General features: G+C 37.1%; 1 protein-coding gene across 2 annotated transcripts in view; it reads left to right on the plus strand.

Annotated features, from left to right (window-relative positions):
- Positions 1-18239, plus strand: part of GOPC (golgi associated PDZ and coiled-coil motif containing) — a 40241-nt gene that overhangs the window by 5664 nt on the left and 16338 nt on the right. Inside the window, exons 2-3 of one of the 2 annotated variants that reach the window (XM_061427470.1) lie at positions 15256-15420; positions 16975-16998. In XM_061427470.1, the coding sequence (XP_061283454.1) occupies positions 15256-15420; positions 16975-16998 (189 nt within the window). The remainder of the gene's footprint in view (positions 1-15255; positions 15421-16974; positions 16999-18239) is intronic. The other variant, XM_061427471.1, reaches the window with a different exon arrangement.

Here is an 18239-nt window from a genome sequence, read left to right on the forward strand (position 1 = left end):
TGTTACACTTAAAGGGAAAGAAGAGATGATGAGCACAGAAGCAGGAGGGAGTGTTTTGTGTGATGGTGGCTTTATTCTGTATACAATAGCAGCCTGGGACGACAACTGGAAATGGTTGAAAGTAAAAGCCCAAGGAGAGTGAGCAAAATCTGAAATAGTAATGAAAGAGTGTGACAGAAGTTGGCCAGTCAGATAGAAGGACTGCCAGGCAGTGCTAAGGTAATTTAGAGTTACCATAAATTCATGGTACAACCAGTCTGCCCTGTTGTATGACTTTCTCCAGGTATACAAACATAGAAATGAGAGTAATAATTGCATTCATTCAGTGCCATAGCAGGAAGTTTGCTATACACGCAAGAGTGTTACTGAAATGAAAATGGTACTGGGGATGAAGAAGAGGAGATAATCTTTAAAGGAGTATAACCCATATTTGATAATCATGTAGATGGAAAGGATTATGGGTGACATCCCATTTCTGTTTGGGAAATGTATTGGTTGATACCTGCAGTGGCTTGAATGGTGCTTCCCCCCAAATTCATGTCTATGCACAGAGCCTCAGAATGTGACCTTATTTGGAAATAGGGTCTTTGCAAATGTAATTAATGTAAGGATAGAGATAAGGTCATAGCAGATTGTGACAGATTATCCTCAGAGGATGCACAGAGACTCAGAGAAGAAGGCTGTGTGAGGATGGAGTCAGAGATTAGAGAGGGACAGGCATACAAGTCAAACAGCCATGGCATTAGGAGACTGGCATGAGATAGTTTTTCTTTCAGGGTCTCCGGAAGTCGTGAGCCCTGCCAGTACCTGGATTCCAGGCTCCTGCATCCTAAGCTGTGAGAAAATAGTTTTGTTCTTTGAAGCCACCTAGTTTGTGGTAATTTATTATGACAACCGTAGAAGACTGATACCATTCACTGAAGTAAGGAATCCAGAAGACGGAGCAGGACTGGCAGGAAAGAGAATGGGTTGGATTTAGGCGACTTTATCCTTTTTTGCATATTCCTAACATAGTTTCCGGAGAAGGCAATGGCACCCCACTCCAGTACTCTTGCCTGGAAAATCCCATGAGTGGAGGAGCCTAGTAGGCTGCAGTCCATGGGGTTGCTGAATCAGACACGACTGAGCAACTTCATTTTCACTTTTTACTTTCATGCATTGGAGAAGGAAATGGCAACCCACTCCAGTATTCTTGCTTGGAGAATCCCAGGGATGGGGGAGCCTGGTGGGCTGCTGTCTATGGAGTCACACAGAGTCAGACACGACTGAAGTGACTTAGCAGCAGCAGCAGCAACATAGTTTCCTGGGCTTCCCTGGTGGCTCTGACAATAAAAAATCCGCCTGCAATGTGGAAGACCTGGGTTCAATCCCTGGGTTGGGAAGATCCCCTGAAGGAGGGCATGGCAACCCACTCCAGTATTCTTGCCTGGAGAATCCCATGGACAGAGGAGCCTGGTGGGCTACAGTGCATGGGGTTGCAGAATTGGACATGACTCAGCAACTAAGCACAACACAGCAACGTGGTTTCCTAATTACTTCTTAACCCCTCCAAATCATCCTTTTGTTGCCAAAATTCATTCTAAAGTGATTCATATTAAGGTTCATATCAAAAAAGCCAGCTCTGACTCTGTCACACTCTTTGTATACCTCCTTATCACTTACTGGGCTTCCCACGCGGCACTAGTGGTAAAGAACTCACCTGTAAATGCAGGAGACATAAGAGATGTGAGATTGATCCCTGGGTTGGGAAGATCCCCTGGAGTAGGAAATGGCAACCCACTCCAGTATTCTTGCCTAGAGAACCCCATGGACAGAGGAACCTGGCAGGCTACTGTCCATAGGGCTGCACAGAGTTGGACATGCCTGAAGTGACTTAGCAGGCACATTATCACTTAACTGGCTAAAATTCATACTCTGGCACATTGGTCAGTGCCCAGTCTGTCAGTCCTTATCTCTCCTCTCCCCTTGTTAGCTGCTTGTCCCTCAGTAAAGCTGGTCTAATTTCTTTTCTCTAAATAGGCTTGCTCTTTCTTGGCATCTCTACTTTGGCATAGACTTTTGTGTATAGTAACTTCTCTGTCCCCTTTGTCTACAGGATCAAACACCCTCATCTTTCAAGACACCGCTTACATCACCATTTGTTTTGAAGGCTTTCCTCACCCAGCAAGCCTTATGACTAACACCTTGAAACTCAAGCTGTTACAAGATTTGTTAGATTGGGCTGTAACTAGTGGTTGCCACATTTCTCTACTTCTGTCAAGTAAGCTCCTTGAAGGTCAAGATTTTGTTGTAGGTGAAATTATCTGAACTATCAAATGCTTGTGAAAGCTGACTTTTGAGGGTAACAGTATCCCTTTGTGAATCCATTTTGGTTTCTGAAAATTGGTTGGTAGTTTTTTCTCTCCATGGTTCTTCCCACACCATATTGAAAAGTAAATAATTCCTTTCAGTGTGGTTATCAAATTGACTTATATATGTGGATTACAGAATTGGCCCCTTAAAGGGGACAATTTTTGGAAATTTGGAACTCACACATTAAATATCAACCTTTCTGACCTGCTTGCCTCCGTATCTCACCTGCTGCTGCTCCTAAGTCGCTTCAGTCGTGTCCAACTCTGTGCGACCCCATAGCTCACCAGCTAGGGGTTTTCATATCTCAGACCTTTCCCTTCTCTGTGTATTAGCTGATCTCCATTCAGCATTCCCTTCTTTCTGACTCCCTTTGTTTCTCTTGAATTGGTACATCACACATGCCTCTGTACAGGTGTTTACAACACTTTACATCATAATTGGAAATGTATTTTTAATCTCATTCTATTAAATGTAAAATCCTCAAGGGCAGAATCCACGTCTTATCATTTTTTTTTCTCCAGATCCTGGCACACTGTATATACTCTACAAATGTTTATTTGAATGAGTAAATCATTTGAAACAACTTCATTTTGTTCTACCATGAATCCTCAAAGATTACCAGTAATCGTTCTGTAATACAGGTTTCCTGAGAGCTGGGATGGTGTCTCTCTGGACAAGTCTGCTATCCATTGTGTCTAAGATGGTGCCCACCACATTATTGAATGACTGAATCAGTCACAAAGATATGATTTCTGAGTTACTATTTCATGGTGTTCCATTTTAAGAACAAGTTGAAACTGACTGAAAGTAACTTTAAACATCACTGTATTAGAGTACTGAGTATGGATTTAATGTACTGGTAATGTTTCTAATATATTGGGTAGGTTCATTTTCTTTACTCCACCTCCAGTTTGATCATAGAGCAACTGAATTATTTACGTTAAAATGAAAACTGAAAGCATTTTTGTATTGTTTAGAACTTCATTTTGAGGTTTAAAATACTTTAACTTTTAAAAATACACCACAGATTTATCTTTCTTCCATTTCAGATCCCCTAACTCTAATTCAGTCACATTGTCTTCCATATTACACAAAGCTGCCTTTTAAAAAACATAAATATGACCATATAATTCTGTTTTAAATTCCTCAATTGTACTTTGAGTTAATTCAGACTCTTTATCACTGATGAACTCTCTGTGATCTGATCTCTGGATAGCTCTCCAGTGTCATATCTTATCATTCTTCTGATTTTTTTTCTATATGGCCCAGTCCACATGGGTCTCCTTTCAGAAATTAAAACAATAATTCTTAAACTTTTTGGTCTCAGGACTCCTTTACATTCTACAATTATAAGGTCCTCAGAGAGCTTTTTATGAAAAAAAGAAATACAGGTTATATCTACTGGTATTTACTGTATTAGAAATTAAAACTGAGAAAACTAAATAATTATTGGGTTGACCAGAAGATTTATCAAGCTGGAATCAAGATTGCCAGGAAAAATATCAGTAACCTCAGATATGCAGATGACACCACCCTTATGGCAGAAAGCGAAGAACTAAAAAGCCTCTTGATGAAAGTGAAAGGGGAGAGTGAAAAAGTTGGCTTAAAATTCAACATTCAGAAAACTAAGATATGGCATCTGTTCCCATTACTGTATGGTAATAGATGGGAAAACAATGGAAACAGAGCCTATTTTGGGGGGCTCCAAAATCACTGCAGATGGTGACTGCAGCCATGAAATTAAAAGATGCTTGCTCCTTAGAAGAAAAGTTATGACCAACCTAGACAGCATATTAAAAAGCAGAGACATTCCTTTGCCAACAAAGGTCCATCTAGTCAAAGCTATGGTTTTTCCAGTAGTCATGTATGGATGTGAGAGTTGGACCATAAAGAAAGCTGAGCACTAAAGAATTGATGCTTTTGAACTGTAGTGTTGGTGAAGACTCTTAAGAGGCCCTTGGAGTGCAAGGAGATCAAACTAGTCAATCCTACAGGAAATCAGTCCCGAATATTCATTGGAAGGACTGATGTTGAAGCTGAAACTCCAATATTTTGGCCACCCGATGCAAAGAACCAACTCATTGGAGAAGACCCTAATGGTGAGAAAGATTGAAAGCAGGAGGAGAAAGGGAGAACAGAAGATGAGACGGTTGGATGGCATTACTGACTTGATGGACATGAGTTTGAGCAAGCTCCAGGAGTTGATGATGGACAGGGAAGCCTGGCATGCTGCAGTCTATGGGGTCGGAAAGAGCCAGACATGACTGAGCAACTGAACTGAACAGAACTGAAAAGATTCATTCAGTGTTTCCCGAATGAACCTTTTGGCCAACCCAGTATTATATGAGTTAAAAGTAGCAACAGTATATAGCACAAGGAACTAGTCAACATCTTGTAATAACCTATAATGGAAATAATTTCAAAGATGATAATTGTGTATGTGTATAACTATATATACATATGTATATGTATAATCTTGCTGTGCATGTGAAACATTGTAAGTCAACTATACTTCAATAAAATGTATATATTTAAAAAATAGCAACAGTAAACCCATTGTGTGTTAATATAATTATTAATTAAAATAACTATACTTCCCCGCAAATTATGAGTAGCATTGTTTTACATTAAAAAAAAATCTGTCTCAATAGATAGCTGGACTCTTGTATTCCCTTTTACATTCAGACAGTTGTGATATGTGGTTTTGGTTATAGAAAGAAAATTTGACCTCACAGAGATAAGTACTTCGATAAGGGAGCAGTATTTTAATAGCTATTTCAGATAATTGTGGATATTCTTTGATAGTAAAAGGTAATTACTTAAAGGTTAGTTACAATGTGGAGTATGAATCTATCAGTGAACTTTTTATATACCGTCACATTAAAATACATTGGTCTGTCTTTATAGCCTTTGAATGAATCTTTTACCAAGGCATGATTTTAACATTGTGTGTGGTCATTTTGCAAACATTGGTTTGCTGGGTTATCCAGATTCTTCCAAATGTGGACACACCTCATAATACAATATCAAAAAATCACATTTGTTAATATCTCCAATCACATGAGAAATATTTAAATATTGGGAAGCTGTCAGGTTTATGGTGCTGGATTCAGATTTTCCAAAATTCTAATTTTCACTTGAAAGTGTAAATTTTTACCATTGACAACAAATGCTGTCAGTTGTTTTCCTTGGAATAACAGATTCACTTTATTTATCTTTAAGAACATGTCTGCCAGATATATCAGTCTTAATAACCACAGTTTGTTCTTCTTTCAAATAAAAATGATGTTCCAAGAAAAAAGTGTTCAGCTTTGCAACTCAAGCAGTTGCATAAGTGCTTTTTCTTGAGAAAACATAGTTTGACGTGCAGCAAACTGAAAATGAAAAGGCAGGTTTTAGTTGCTCAATCGGGTCTGACTCTGTGCAACCCCATGGACTGTAGCCTACCAGGCTCCTCTGTCGAAATTTTCCAGGCAAGAATGCTGGAGTGGGTTGCCGTTCTCTCCTCCAGGGGATCTTCCCGACCCAGGGATTGAACCCAAGTCTCTGTACCATTTGAGCCATCAGGGAAGCATCAGGGATGCTTTATGCATGCTTCCCATTTCATCCCACAGAACATTAAAAACTTACTCAAGGGTTGAGATTTTTAGAAATTGATAATTTTGCTGCTTTATTGGGACATTCTGAAATGCTTTTTGTTTTGTACTGGGAGTGCCTGTTAGTGAAGCATTCATTGACTACTGGTAGTTTGGTGCCGCTGTCTTGACGTGTTGTCAGCCTTCTAGTCATTATTGCTTTAACATCTTTGGAATAAATGTCAACACAATGAAAAAGGCAAATCATACTTTATTATTATGAAAATAGTTTTGGCTCTGAAATGGTCACACAGACCAGTGAGAACTGCTGCTCTTATAATAACTGCAGCTGTTCCCAGAAGTGTTCCCAGAAGGATAGCCATACACTCCCACCCCACTAATTGTCTTTGTTTAGCTCCTTTCAGACAGCTTATTATGGCTTTTAATTATGTAAATTACTACTGACTTTGTAATGACCTTGGACAAGTTACCTAATCTCTCTGCTTCACTTCCCTTCATACAAAAAAGTATCTTTGAGGATTATTGTGAGGATTAGGACAATTAAAACATGAGTTTGTTCACAACAGTGCCTGGCACATGGTTAATGCTATTATATATGTCATTCATTTTCTGTCTGAGCCGCCTCCTGCGCAAGGCCGCTGAAGCTTTGAACGGCAGGATCCACGTTTGTCTCATCTAGCGGTGTATCCCTTGGGCCTAGCCCACTGCCTGGCATATATTGGTGCTTAATAAATACTTGTTGAATAAATGTGTGATGATGTGGGGAACTAAAAATAGCTGTAGAATACTTTGGGGAGAAATGATGACAGATGAAGTTAGTGGTCTTTATGCTTGGATTGGAAATTGCAGCAGAGAGGTAGAGTTTTCTCACAGAACTTTCATAAGCCAAATGAACATACTATTTCAAGAGCTGATATATAATTAAAAAAGAGAATATTATTTCCTATCTTGAGTTAACAGATCTTCATGTTTAACCTTTGAATATATTTTCTGTTTGGTCACAGTCTTTGCTTTAAAACAGGACTCATTGGCTTTTTATAATCTTGGATATTAGAGCAGCGCCAAGAATCCTGGTCACAGGAAGAAAAGAGAAAATAGAGAAAGAGTCTTTATAAAGGTGTGGGTTAAATTAAATGAGCTGTAATACTTTGTTCAGCTTTTTTGAAGAAGTAGAAGAAAAGAAAGAGAATGGATCAAAATGCTTTCATTAGTAACATTATTCCCTCGATTCTTGTCACAGAGGGGAAATGGCCATGTGAAGCAATGATGCTCTTGTCTGTCAGGTAGCTTATGACCTTTTGTATAAAGAATGATAGATTCTTTTAAAAGTTTAGACCCTGGGGGGGAAAAAGACAGTCTTACAAACAAAATAGCATTGTTTGTTTAAATGAGGCAAGGAAAGTTATATAATCTGTGAAGTTTCTCCTATTAATAAGAAGCTCAATATTTAATACTCAATAAACTGTAGTAAGGCTTTTATCTTTACCAGTCATATACCACCATCAGTGTATGGTTTTTATTTTTTACATTTGTTTGATTGATCTTATGAGCTTTAAAACCTTTGAGGAAAGTAGGTGGGTATAGATGATAAATTTTAGATATTGACATTAAATGGTGTTATTGCTAGAGATTTAAATTCCAATCTGTACTTTCATCCTAAATTGCATTTCCAAATAGTAAAAATATGCATTTAAAAGCATAATTGTTTCTTTTTACTGATGTAATTACGTTTTATACATGTATTTTAAAACAAAAGTATAGAAGCGTTTGCAGGGAAATGTCTTTATCAGCAGCTTTGTATGCTATGGTTCATAACAGTCAAATTGCTATTTGAAGTCAACTGTTTTCTTTGTAATTCTTACAAAGAACCACTCTGAGTGTGTGTGCTTTTGTGTGCATGCCTGTCAGTGCCTACACGTGTGTTTGTGTATGTGTGTGTGCACATGCATCTGGATGTTTGGGGGGTGAAGCTGGCTACGTGGTGTATGTTCAGAGTAGTCTCTTGCTTAGAGCTCTAATTCTGAAATTTGGGATGTGATCTCGTTTGGAACTCATGGACTCCTTCCTTTCCATTTTTCCTATTACTGCCAGAATTATAAAGGATGTCAGGAGGTCTTGAGTTTTAATCCCATACAGTTTGTAATTTAGGACAACTCACCTAATCTCTTTGGACCTCAAAGCTTCATGTGCAAAATAAAAATGTTTTACCAGATTTTTAATTTAGATTCTTAGCTTAGACTCTGTAAAATTTTATCAAAAGAGCTGTACAAAATGCCCAAAGTGATGAATGACCTGGATCCAAGTTCCCTGCTGTTGGATATTTGCTAATTTCTTGTCTTAGTTTAATCCTCCCCAGAATAGGAGATTTGGGGGGATGCTTAAGGTAAAGTAATTGCCTTTTTTATCCATAAGACAGTTAAATAGAAACTAGCCTACGTCTAGAAAGGAAAAGTACAGCTGTTGTACATTTTTACAAAATTGTGTGGACAGAGGATTAAAGTCTAGACAGTGTGAAATAATAGGAAACTCTGAATAAAAAATTGCTTCGATTTTTGGTGCCACAGAATGGAATCCAGTAGTTAAGAATTAGAAAGGAATTAACTTGATGGAAAAGAATTTGAGGTAAGAAATAGAATAGTAATGACTACATATACAAATGAATGGTAATGATAATCCTAAAAAAATCCTAAGTTATTTAGGTACCCTGTCTTTCTGTCTTTTTCATTCCTGAGAATACTGCATTCCTATGTTGCAAAATATGCCCAGAATGCTCATACATCTCCCCACTCCATTCTAGCTGATGATGGAGATCCAGGGACTATATTTGAGAATCACTGCCTTAGAAAATCTCACCATTGGTTGATATAATGACCTTTAAGTGAAAGTCAAGGACCTAAGGCTTAGAGATCCTCCTAGAGTGAAGTCTTTTTGTTCTTTATGAGTTCTAGGGAAAGAATATCCTGATGGTCAGCTTTTTTTTTTCTCCCACAAATGAGTCCAAAATCAGATGTAGAAAGTGAAAAGAATGAATCCCAAATAAAGTCTATATGTAAGGTAGTCTTACATATAACTGGTTTTGATTTTGCTTTTTAAAAGACTTTTTTAGATATCAGTGTAGAAATGGAAGAGTTGAAGGTTGAAATCAACTGTTTTTTAATTTTCATTCTTTCCTGGTTATTGCATGGCCAAGGTTAGTGATGTGAAAGATGCTCGGGTGTTTTTTTATGGTCAAGCTACTTTTGAGTCTTATTTACTAGCTGTGTGATCTTCGGCAAATTGCTTAAACTCTGATTTCCAGTTTCCTTAACTATTAAAAAAGAGAGAGAAAGAATGATGATGAGAATTACAAATGACACGTGGTACATGTACACCTGCCATATGGTAGGTAAATGCTTGTTTTGTGGTAACAATATTGTTAGTAAGTTAAACAGGTATTGTAGCAGTAGAAACATTTTTTCCTTACAGCTAACTGCTTGATAACACATCTGCTTCCTTACCCCAGGAGTAAGGATTGGGTTCAAAGGGCTGTTCTACCACTGTTCGGATAGCCATAGAAAGAAAATCAGTTTTGATAGGCGTTGGTTTTGTTATCTAAATAGTAATCATCATAATCGTAGTCTTTATGTTCTCTAAGATCTCTTTGATTATAAAATCCTGTTGTATTAGGAGGGTAGCCATTGAATAAAATATGGAAATTTATAATCTTCACATAAAATGTATCACTAATTTTTCTTAGCAGCTAAAATGCTTATATCATAGACAAGACTTATTCAAATATTACTAAATTTAGAGTAAATTTGAAACACTCTGTTTCAAAAAAATTAACTTGAGCTTTGAATTTTGTTACTGCATCCTTGCTTTGTAAAGAATTTTTCCTTCATTTTTTTAAAGTTGAGCAGTCTCTTGAGAAATTATTTCACTTAATGAGTGTTCCTGTTTATAGTAGGCCACTTTCAAGAGACCTCCATACTACAGGAACAACAGGGTAGTATGGAGGTCTTCTGAATATTAATCTGCTAACCTAGGGCTTCCCCAGTGGCTCAGCAAGAAAAGAATCCGCCAACCAATGCAAGAGATGCAGGAGACCCATGTTCTTTCCCTGGGTCGGTAAGATCCCCTGGAGAAGGGCATGGCAGCCCACTCCAGTATTCTTGCCTGGAGCATCCCCATGGAGAGAGGAACCTGGCGGGCTGCAGTCCCATGAGGTCGCAAAGAGTTGGACACAACTGAAGTGACTTAGCGTGCATGCACAGTATCCCAAGATATCCTGCTAAATTAATTCATGAATACCACTTATGCCTCTTTGTATCTTTATTAATGCCAGAAGTTTTGCTCAGCTATTAATAAATAATGAGGTTTTTTATTTGAAACATAAATCATAACAGGAAAACCAGACAATACATACCTGTTGAAACACATAATGTACTTCTTGCCACAAACATTTAAGTACCGTTATGAAGAAAGCTGAGCACCGAAGAATTGATGCTTTTGAACTGTGTTGTTGGAGAAGACTCTTGAGAGTCCCTTGGACTGCAAGGAGATCCAACCAGTCCATTCTAAAGCAGATCAGCCCTGGGATTTCTTTGGAAGGAATGATGCTAAAGCTGAAACTCCAGTACTTTGGCCACCTCATGTAAAGAGTTGACTCATTGGAAAAGACTCTGATGCTGGGAGGGATTGGGGGCAGGAGGAGAAGGGGACGCCAGAGGATGAGATGGCTGGATGGCATCACCGACTTGATGGATGTGAGTCTGAGTGAACTCCGGGAGTTGGTGATGGACAGGGAGGCCTGGCGTGCTGCGATTCTTGGGGTCGCAAAGAGTCGGACACGACTGAGCAACTGAACTGAATTGAACTGAACTGATTCATCAGTATTTGTAGGGGATGGTTCCAGTCCTCCCCAGCCCTCCCCTGCAGGTGCCAGAATCCATGGATGCTAAAGTCTCCTATATAAAATGTTGCAGTATTTGCATATAAGCAGTGCACATCTTCCCATGTATTTTAAATCATTTCTAAGTTAACCTATAATACCTAATACAATGTGAATGCTATGTAAATAGTTGCCAGCATGAAGCAAATTAAGTTTTACTTTTTGGAACTTTCTGAAGTTTCCCCCTGCCCCCTCCCCCAGCAAATATTTTTGATACACAATTGGTTGAATGTGTAGATGCAGAATGCATAGATACAGAAAGCTGACTGTAAATCTGATTAAACCTTTAGGTTTATATTATAAAAATTTATTTCACTTGTTTAATGTTACTTTTCTAAATGTGGTTACTGGAAAAATTTAAATTACACATGTGGTTCATATTAACTTTATCTTAGGCAGTACTGATCTAGCCTATCACAGCTTTTCTGTTGCATTGAAAATGTAAGATAAAGATTTCTGGTCTGAGAAAGATCGCAATGGATTAAGTTTTAAATTTTAAAACATCTTTTGTAAAAACAGAAGAACTAGAATTATGAAAAAAGAAATCCAGTCATAGCCTCTTAAGCAAAACTAGATGAAGAGAGGGTGTCTTCATAAGCCCCAGAACATGGATGGATTGAGGCAGCAGGACCCACACAAATCATGTGACTGAGCACCTGTGTGGCAGAAGGAATGAATAGCAAGGGGACCCAGACACAGAAGTCACTAACAGAGCCCCAAAGGAGAAGACATCCCTTTGGATGGGAAACTTGAGCAGAGGGCCTGAGAACAACTGGCAAAACTGCCTCCAGATTGCAGAGGAATGCAAAACAACCACGGGCACACACAAAGAAGCTGCAGGAAGAAGATTACAGAGTACTGGGCTGGACTCAAAGAATCTCAGAAATTTCTAACACAAACCGCTTTTGAGAAAGACGGTCCAATTGTAAAGAACCATTGCTAAAAAATAGAATCCTGTTTGTGCTGGGCAGAAACATGAAGTCTGAAGGGAGGAGAGTTTATATTCAAGTTAGGGATGGAATACATATATAGGTGTCTGATTTCAAAACAGTGGTTCTGGCTACAGAGGCCATGGTTTTAAGTTCACTTTAAGACCAGGGGAGGTAGCCCACTAACCTGAAGCTAGGAAAGCTACCCATGCTCACCTTAAACCCCCACATGGAAGTCTCCTCCCTGACAGGTGCTATATGAAAACCCATTTCATTTCAACATGAGTAACAGAAAAGGATTTTCTGTAAACCCCATATAAATGTACTATATGCAAAAAAGATAGAAATAAATAGAATAATATGACAAGAGACAATGAAAGCATGTTAGATAAGGCTACAAATCAATTGGAAACTGTAAAATATAAACTAAAGGAAATTAATAATGTTAATTTATCTATGAATAGACCAGAATGATTCAGAAACAGGAAAACTCAGAAATAAAGTAATAAAAAGAATACTTGCAGAACTTTGGGGGAAAATAGGGGAAAATTATTTTAGAATGGAGCCTAATTTGGAAGGAACATAAAAAAAATAGGCAATACAGTAAGTATAGCAAGAGGAAAACAAAAAGAATTTAAGAGGAAATTGTGGATATAAAAGATAGGGAAAGAGTAATTCATATTAGTATAATTAGAGACCCTGAAGAAGCATGTGAAAGTCACTCAGTTGTGTCCAACTCTTTGTGACCCCGTGGACTATACAGTCCCTGGAATTCTCCAGGCCAGAGCACTGGAGTGAGTAGCTGTTTCCTTCTCCAGGGGATCTTCCCAACCCAGGGATTCTTTACCAACTGTTGCAAGGGAAGCCCTGGAGAAGCATGAGACAAAACATATATGCAAAACTTCTGTCAACAAACCCTCATTTATTGCTGGTAGGAATATAAAGTGGTTCAGCTTCTGTGGCAGTAATCAAGAAGTTTTCATTAAAACCACAATGAAATGCCACTACATTCCTCCCAGAATGGCTAAAATTAAGAAGACTGACAATACCAAATGAAGGCAAGGTTCTGAAACTATCATACGTGGGAGGCATGTCAGTTGCTACAGTCATTTGGAAAACTGGCCTTTTCCGCTGAGGTTTAACACAGTCATACTCTGTAACCCAAAAGTTTCCTTCCTAGGTATATACTCATTAGAACTGTATTCCAGATAAATCTGTGTAGGATATTGCTTGTGTCCCTGTCTTCACCTCCTACCTACAAATATCATGTGGCTGAAATGTCACTGAGAGAAAATGTTCCAGGGTTATATGGTGTTGATGGCTGCATAATTCTGTGATTATACTAAAAATCACTGAATTGTACACTTTTAAAAAGTGAATTTTATGTGGATTATATCTCAAAATGCTATTAAAAACAAAAACAAAATGTCATTGGGAACATGTAGTGATTTCCTGTCAGATTCAGTCTCAGTTTTGGTTTATCAATCAAAGCCATTCGTTGTATCTAGCCTTGCTTTCCTCTCCAGCCTTGTCCAGTCTTTCGTGTACAGTCCACTCAATAGTCTTAATCTTGCTGAGAACGTCTTCATATTCTAATAAGTGCTTTCATATATACGCTTAATAATATGAAAATAGTCAAAGCATGGGTATTATTCCTGTTGTATTTACTTAAAAATTTTATTGAAGTATAGTTGATTTATATCAATTTCAGATTACTGCATAGCAATTTGACATTTTTATAGATTATATACTCCATTTAAAGTTAGAATATTGTGTATATTCCTTGTTGTTCTATATTATATCCTGTATCTTATTTATTTATACCTAGTGGATACTATACAATTTTAAAACCAAGGAAACTTGAGACAGAATGATTTATGTGAAATCACAAGGCTAGTATTAGAATTTGTTTCAACTTAAAGATACTTACTGGGCATCTTGTATATACTAGGCACCAGTTGGTGCAGTTGGGAGACTGAAATAGACTCCTGTCCTCCGGTCTCTACGCTCAGGGAATTTACCTGTGTTGCTTCTAGTCTTGGTCTGTCCTTGCTGGTCTTCTCATCTCTTGTCTGCTTTATTGCTTCTATTTTGTTCTTGTCCTTTAACTTCAGAGCCCTTCAAAGCTCACTTTTCCTCACTAACCTTCTTTAAACCTTCCTTTACTTTGAATTCCTGAGGACCTGACCAATTCTAAATATATCTGTAACTTGCCACATTTTTTTTTGATTGGTTCAAATGCATATTTATTACCTCAGTTGATAAGAAAGCTTCTCAAGGGCATAAGTAAGTATCACCTAAAATTTAGAAAGTATTCTCCACAGTTTTAACTCATTGGGCCAGCATGTTTCTTGGCTTTTGAGATGCTTAGTGGTAAAATTTATGTTAAGTAGAAAACTAAGGCCTTGCCTTGGTCTTTCATCTACTTGTAAGCTGGAAAGATCAAACACACACAAGGGATATATCCTGTGTGCTATTGTAAAACAATGTATCAGTTGTGAAAAATGGAAAACTTCAGATTGAATAGCTAAGTGGTTCTGATGAGTGGTTCTGCTACGCTGTAACAGTTAACTCTAGATTGCAGTTAACTCTGGTCTTTGGACCCACTGTAGCTCAGTAGTTTGTATGGAAGCACCTAAAATAACTGCTAGATGGTGGTTAGGCTGATTTGAACCACTATTCACTGAGGTGAAGGCGGCACCACTGATTGGGCTCTCCACTGATTGGTGACTGGTTGTTGTTCAGTCACTTAAGTTGTATCCAGCTCTTTGTGACCCCATGGACTGCAGCGTGCCAGGCTTCCTTGTCCTTCACTTCATAGAGTTTCCTCAGTCTCTGTGCATTGAGTCAGTGATGCTATCCAATCATCTCATCCTCTTCCACCCTTTTCTCCTTTTGCCCTCAGTCTTTCCCAGCATCAGGGTCTTTTCTAGTGAGTCGACTGTTAGCATCAGGTGGTCACAGTATCGGAGCTTCAGCATCTCCTGTAACATACTATTAATGTTAGTAAATGACTATAGCACATGTTATCTCAATAGGATGATGAATCATCCCATACCTGTGTATTTTCATAAACTTTGCAGATAAAAGTGAAACAGTGAAAAGCCTTCTTAAAGTGAGCAAAGTAAAATGGAACTAGCCTATTGTGTTATTAAGAGATACTGTTTATGGTAGGGTTCTCTTTCCACTCAAATATCTTACTTGTACTGTTGATTTTATGTCAGTTTAGGTGGATATCCTATAGCTTGGTCAAATAGTGGTCTTCCAGTGTTCATCTATTCATTGCAAATAGTCTCTCTGTGTCATTCTTGAATAATATAATCAAAAATAAAGAAAACTAAACATAATGTTTTTTATTGTTGCTGTTTAATTTTTTTAATTTTTTAAATTCAGATATAGTTGATTTACAGTGCTGTGTTAATTTCTGCTATTGTTGCTGGTTTTTAAGGCACAGTTGGTGGATCTGAAATCTGAACTGACAGAGACCCAAGCAGAGAAAGTTGTATTGGAGAAAGAAGTACATGATCAACTTTTACAGTTGCACTCTATTCAGCTTCAGCTTCATGCTAAAACTGGCCAAAGTGTTGACTCTGGTACCATTAAGGCAAAATTGGTAAGTAGTTTAGAGGATAACACATACTTATGTGCATTTTAGAGGGTGAAAAGGACAGTCTTTAATGAGGCTTTTTAATTATAAAAATTGGTGTGTGCTCCTGGAAAATTTGGAAAATATAGGCAATGTGAAGATGGTCTTAATCATCCTTGATCTCATTACCTGGAAATGACCAGTGACAACATCAATAACCAATTGGTACTCAGAATAGAATCTTATTCCCTTTAAAAAGATCCATATAAATAAATTTAAAAGATATTTGTGATTGTAACATGTAAGCAGTTTTTTTTTGCCAGTCTACTGTATCAGATAAGATTTAGTTTAGCTACATATAAAACAGATCCCAAGTAACATGAGAATTGTTCTTAAATAGTCCACGTTATCAGTCTTTTCTCTCAGTTGAAGAAGCCTTGAGACAGGCAGTCCAGAGCTGGTAGAGCAGCTCCACAGATACCAGGGATCCAGCTTCCTTTTGTTCTGCTCTGTCATCTTCAGCTCATGGTTTCTGCCTTCAGGATTTCTTCCTACCTGCATTCCGGGATCTTGCATTCCAAAATCTAAGGGGAAAACAGTGCTTCCTAGCTGCGTTCATTTTCTTTAATGACCTTTTCATGAAATCCTCCTCAGCTTTTTGCCAGTTGTTTAGCTGTCTCATTGGCCTTCCCTAGCTGCATATCAGTCCCTTAGTTGGTCACATGACCACCTCCAGTAAAATCTGAGTTCTTTTAATAAGGGAGAAAATGGAGGAAAATGGAGTTGGGTGTCAGCCAGTGGCACATTTTTTCTTTTGCTCTTAATATAAGTGTTTTCCCTGCCACTGAGTGCTTTCTCATGTTTGCATAATGTTCATTTTTATAAGTGTTGCATAATTAACTATTGCCCTCTTAATCAGTGTAGGTTGTTTAAAGAGAATTTTTTTAAAATCTCATTTTGATTTAGCCTCATATGTATTAAGTGTACTATAGGGAACACAGCAGTAAATAAGATATACAGCTTGGGAGAGGGATGAGATAAGATGATGTTGATGATGACAACAATGCAGCTTAAAGTTTTATTCATTTTCAGTTATTTCTGTTTAATTGGTTGATTAGTTTCTAAGACTGATATGTTAGAATTTATTTAAATGAATATTTACATTCTCTTAAAGTACTTTTAAGTTTTGAAATTCTCTAAATATAAATTGTTAGTGTTTTGTTTAACTGAGATGAGTCAGATTCATAACTGCTACTTTGGAATATTTGATATTAACATTCAGAAACAATGTACATTTTCACTAGAATAGAATTCATCTGACATATTAACATTAGTTTGGAAACATGGTGCTTTAGTGGAAAGACATTTATCCAAACTGTGTTAATCAGTTTGGATAAAACAAAAAAAAATTAATCTAATCCTGTACGGTTACCATTGCTTATGGATTTGCAAATATATTTATTTTAATGAACTTGACCTGAGTGATACTCAACATATAGGAATTTTCCTTGTAATGATTGTACCACTAAATATGTTGTTTGATGTTTTTCTAATTATAAAACTTTTTTCTTATATCTTAAGTCTGTCCCCTCTGTGGAGGAGCTGGTAAGTATACCATTTCTGTTTTGCTTTAATATGTTATGCTGAAGTGTTCTTAGTGCTTTTTTTGCATAGTACATGTTGTCACCTTGTACGTATCTGAAAGTGATGTTAATGATGATAATTTTTTAATGTGCCAGTACCTGAAAAATTCAGTCAGTAGCCCATTGCTGTTTTCTCACCTCATGTTATTAAAAGATTTTTCTGTTGTTGGTGATTTATTGCTATTATTTGTAGAACCCGTCACTTTTGACAACTTCTGAGCTTTGTACTTTGCTCATACCACTGCTGCAAAAGAAGACTTGGTTTTCCTTGTGCGGGCCTAGTTCTTTCCTCCTTTTTTATTTGAATTTATTCCCGGAGAAAGAATGTGCATGTTGGTTTCTTATTCATCCACTGCATGTGTTATAACTTTTCAGCAGTCTTGAGAATAATTGTGTGGCCTTTGAAACTATTGAATTTTGAAACCCTTTATTAAATTTACCTTAGAAAATAACAGTATAGATAAATTCTTAATATTTTTCCCACTACCTAAGCCTAATCAGGTTCTGAGTAGTCATATGACTTTTCTTCATTTGGAAATATAGCATGTAGATATCAAAATACAAAATTAACTTCTTTGTTGGTATCTAATGATGAACAGGTTAACTGAAACAAAATTCTTTCCTTTAAATCTAAAAGTATTCTTAGTCCTGTTTTTGCTTGCATCTGTTCATTTCAGGCTAGAGAGTTTGTCTGATTCACTAGGAGTTTAAATCTTTAAAGCAAAGTAGTGACTTAATATGTTTCTCATATTTCATAAATATTGTATTAATAGCTCATTAAAGTGATTGTAAGTAGATAATCCTCAACATAAAATTTATTTAGCCCATAAACAATTTTTGGTCTTCTAGGAACTCTTTTTTCCTGAAACAAAAGTGTTAAACTCCATAAATGTCATTTAAAAAGACTTTGTTCATGTGGTCCGAACCATGGTTTCTTTTGGAACTGATAACCTGCCCTTTTAGGAAAGAGATTCTGAAATAAATTGAGATTTTAAGAGTTCCAAAGTTGTTGTAAAAGAAGGATTCTAGATTATTAGTTCTTCAAATTAAAAAGAAAAAATCTAGACAATTGTGTTCTGGTTGTTATATTTGTCTTTTTATAGAAGTTGAAAAAGCATGCTAATCTTCCTTCTTATCACATACGTAATGACAAAAGTTTAATCAAGGAAGTGATAAGTATATTCAGCATTTGGTAATTGTCAT

Source organism: Bos javanicus, chromosome 9, assembly GCF_032452875.1.
Source record: "Bos javanicus breed banteng chromosome 9, ARS-OSU_banteng_1.0, whole genome shotgun sequence".
Lineage (NCBI taxonomy): Eukaryota > Metazoa > Chordata > Mammalia > Artiodactyla > Bovidae > Bos > Bos javanicus.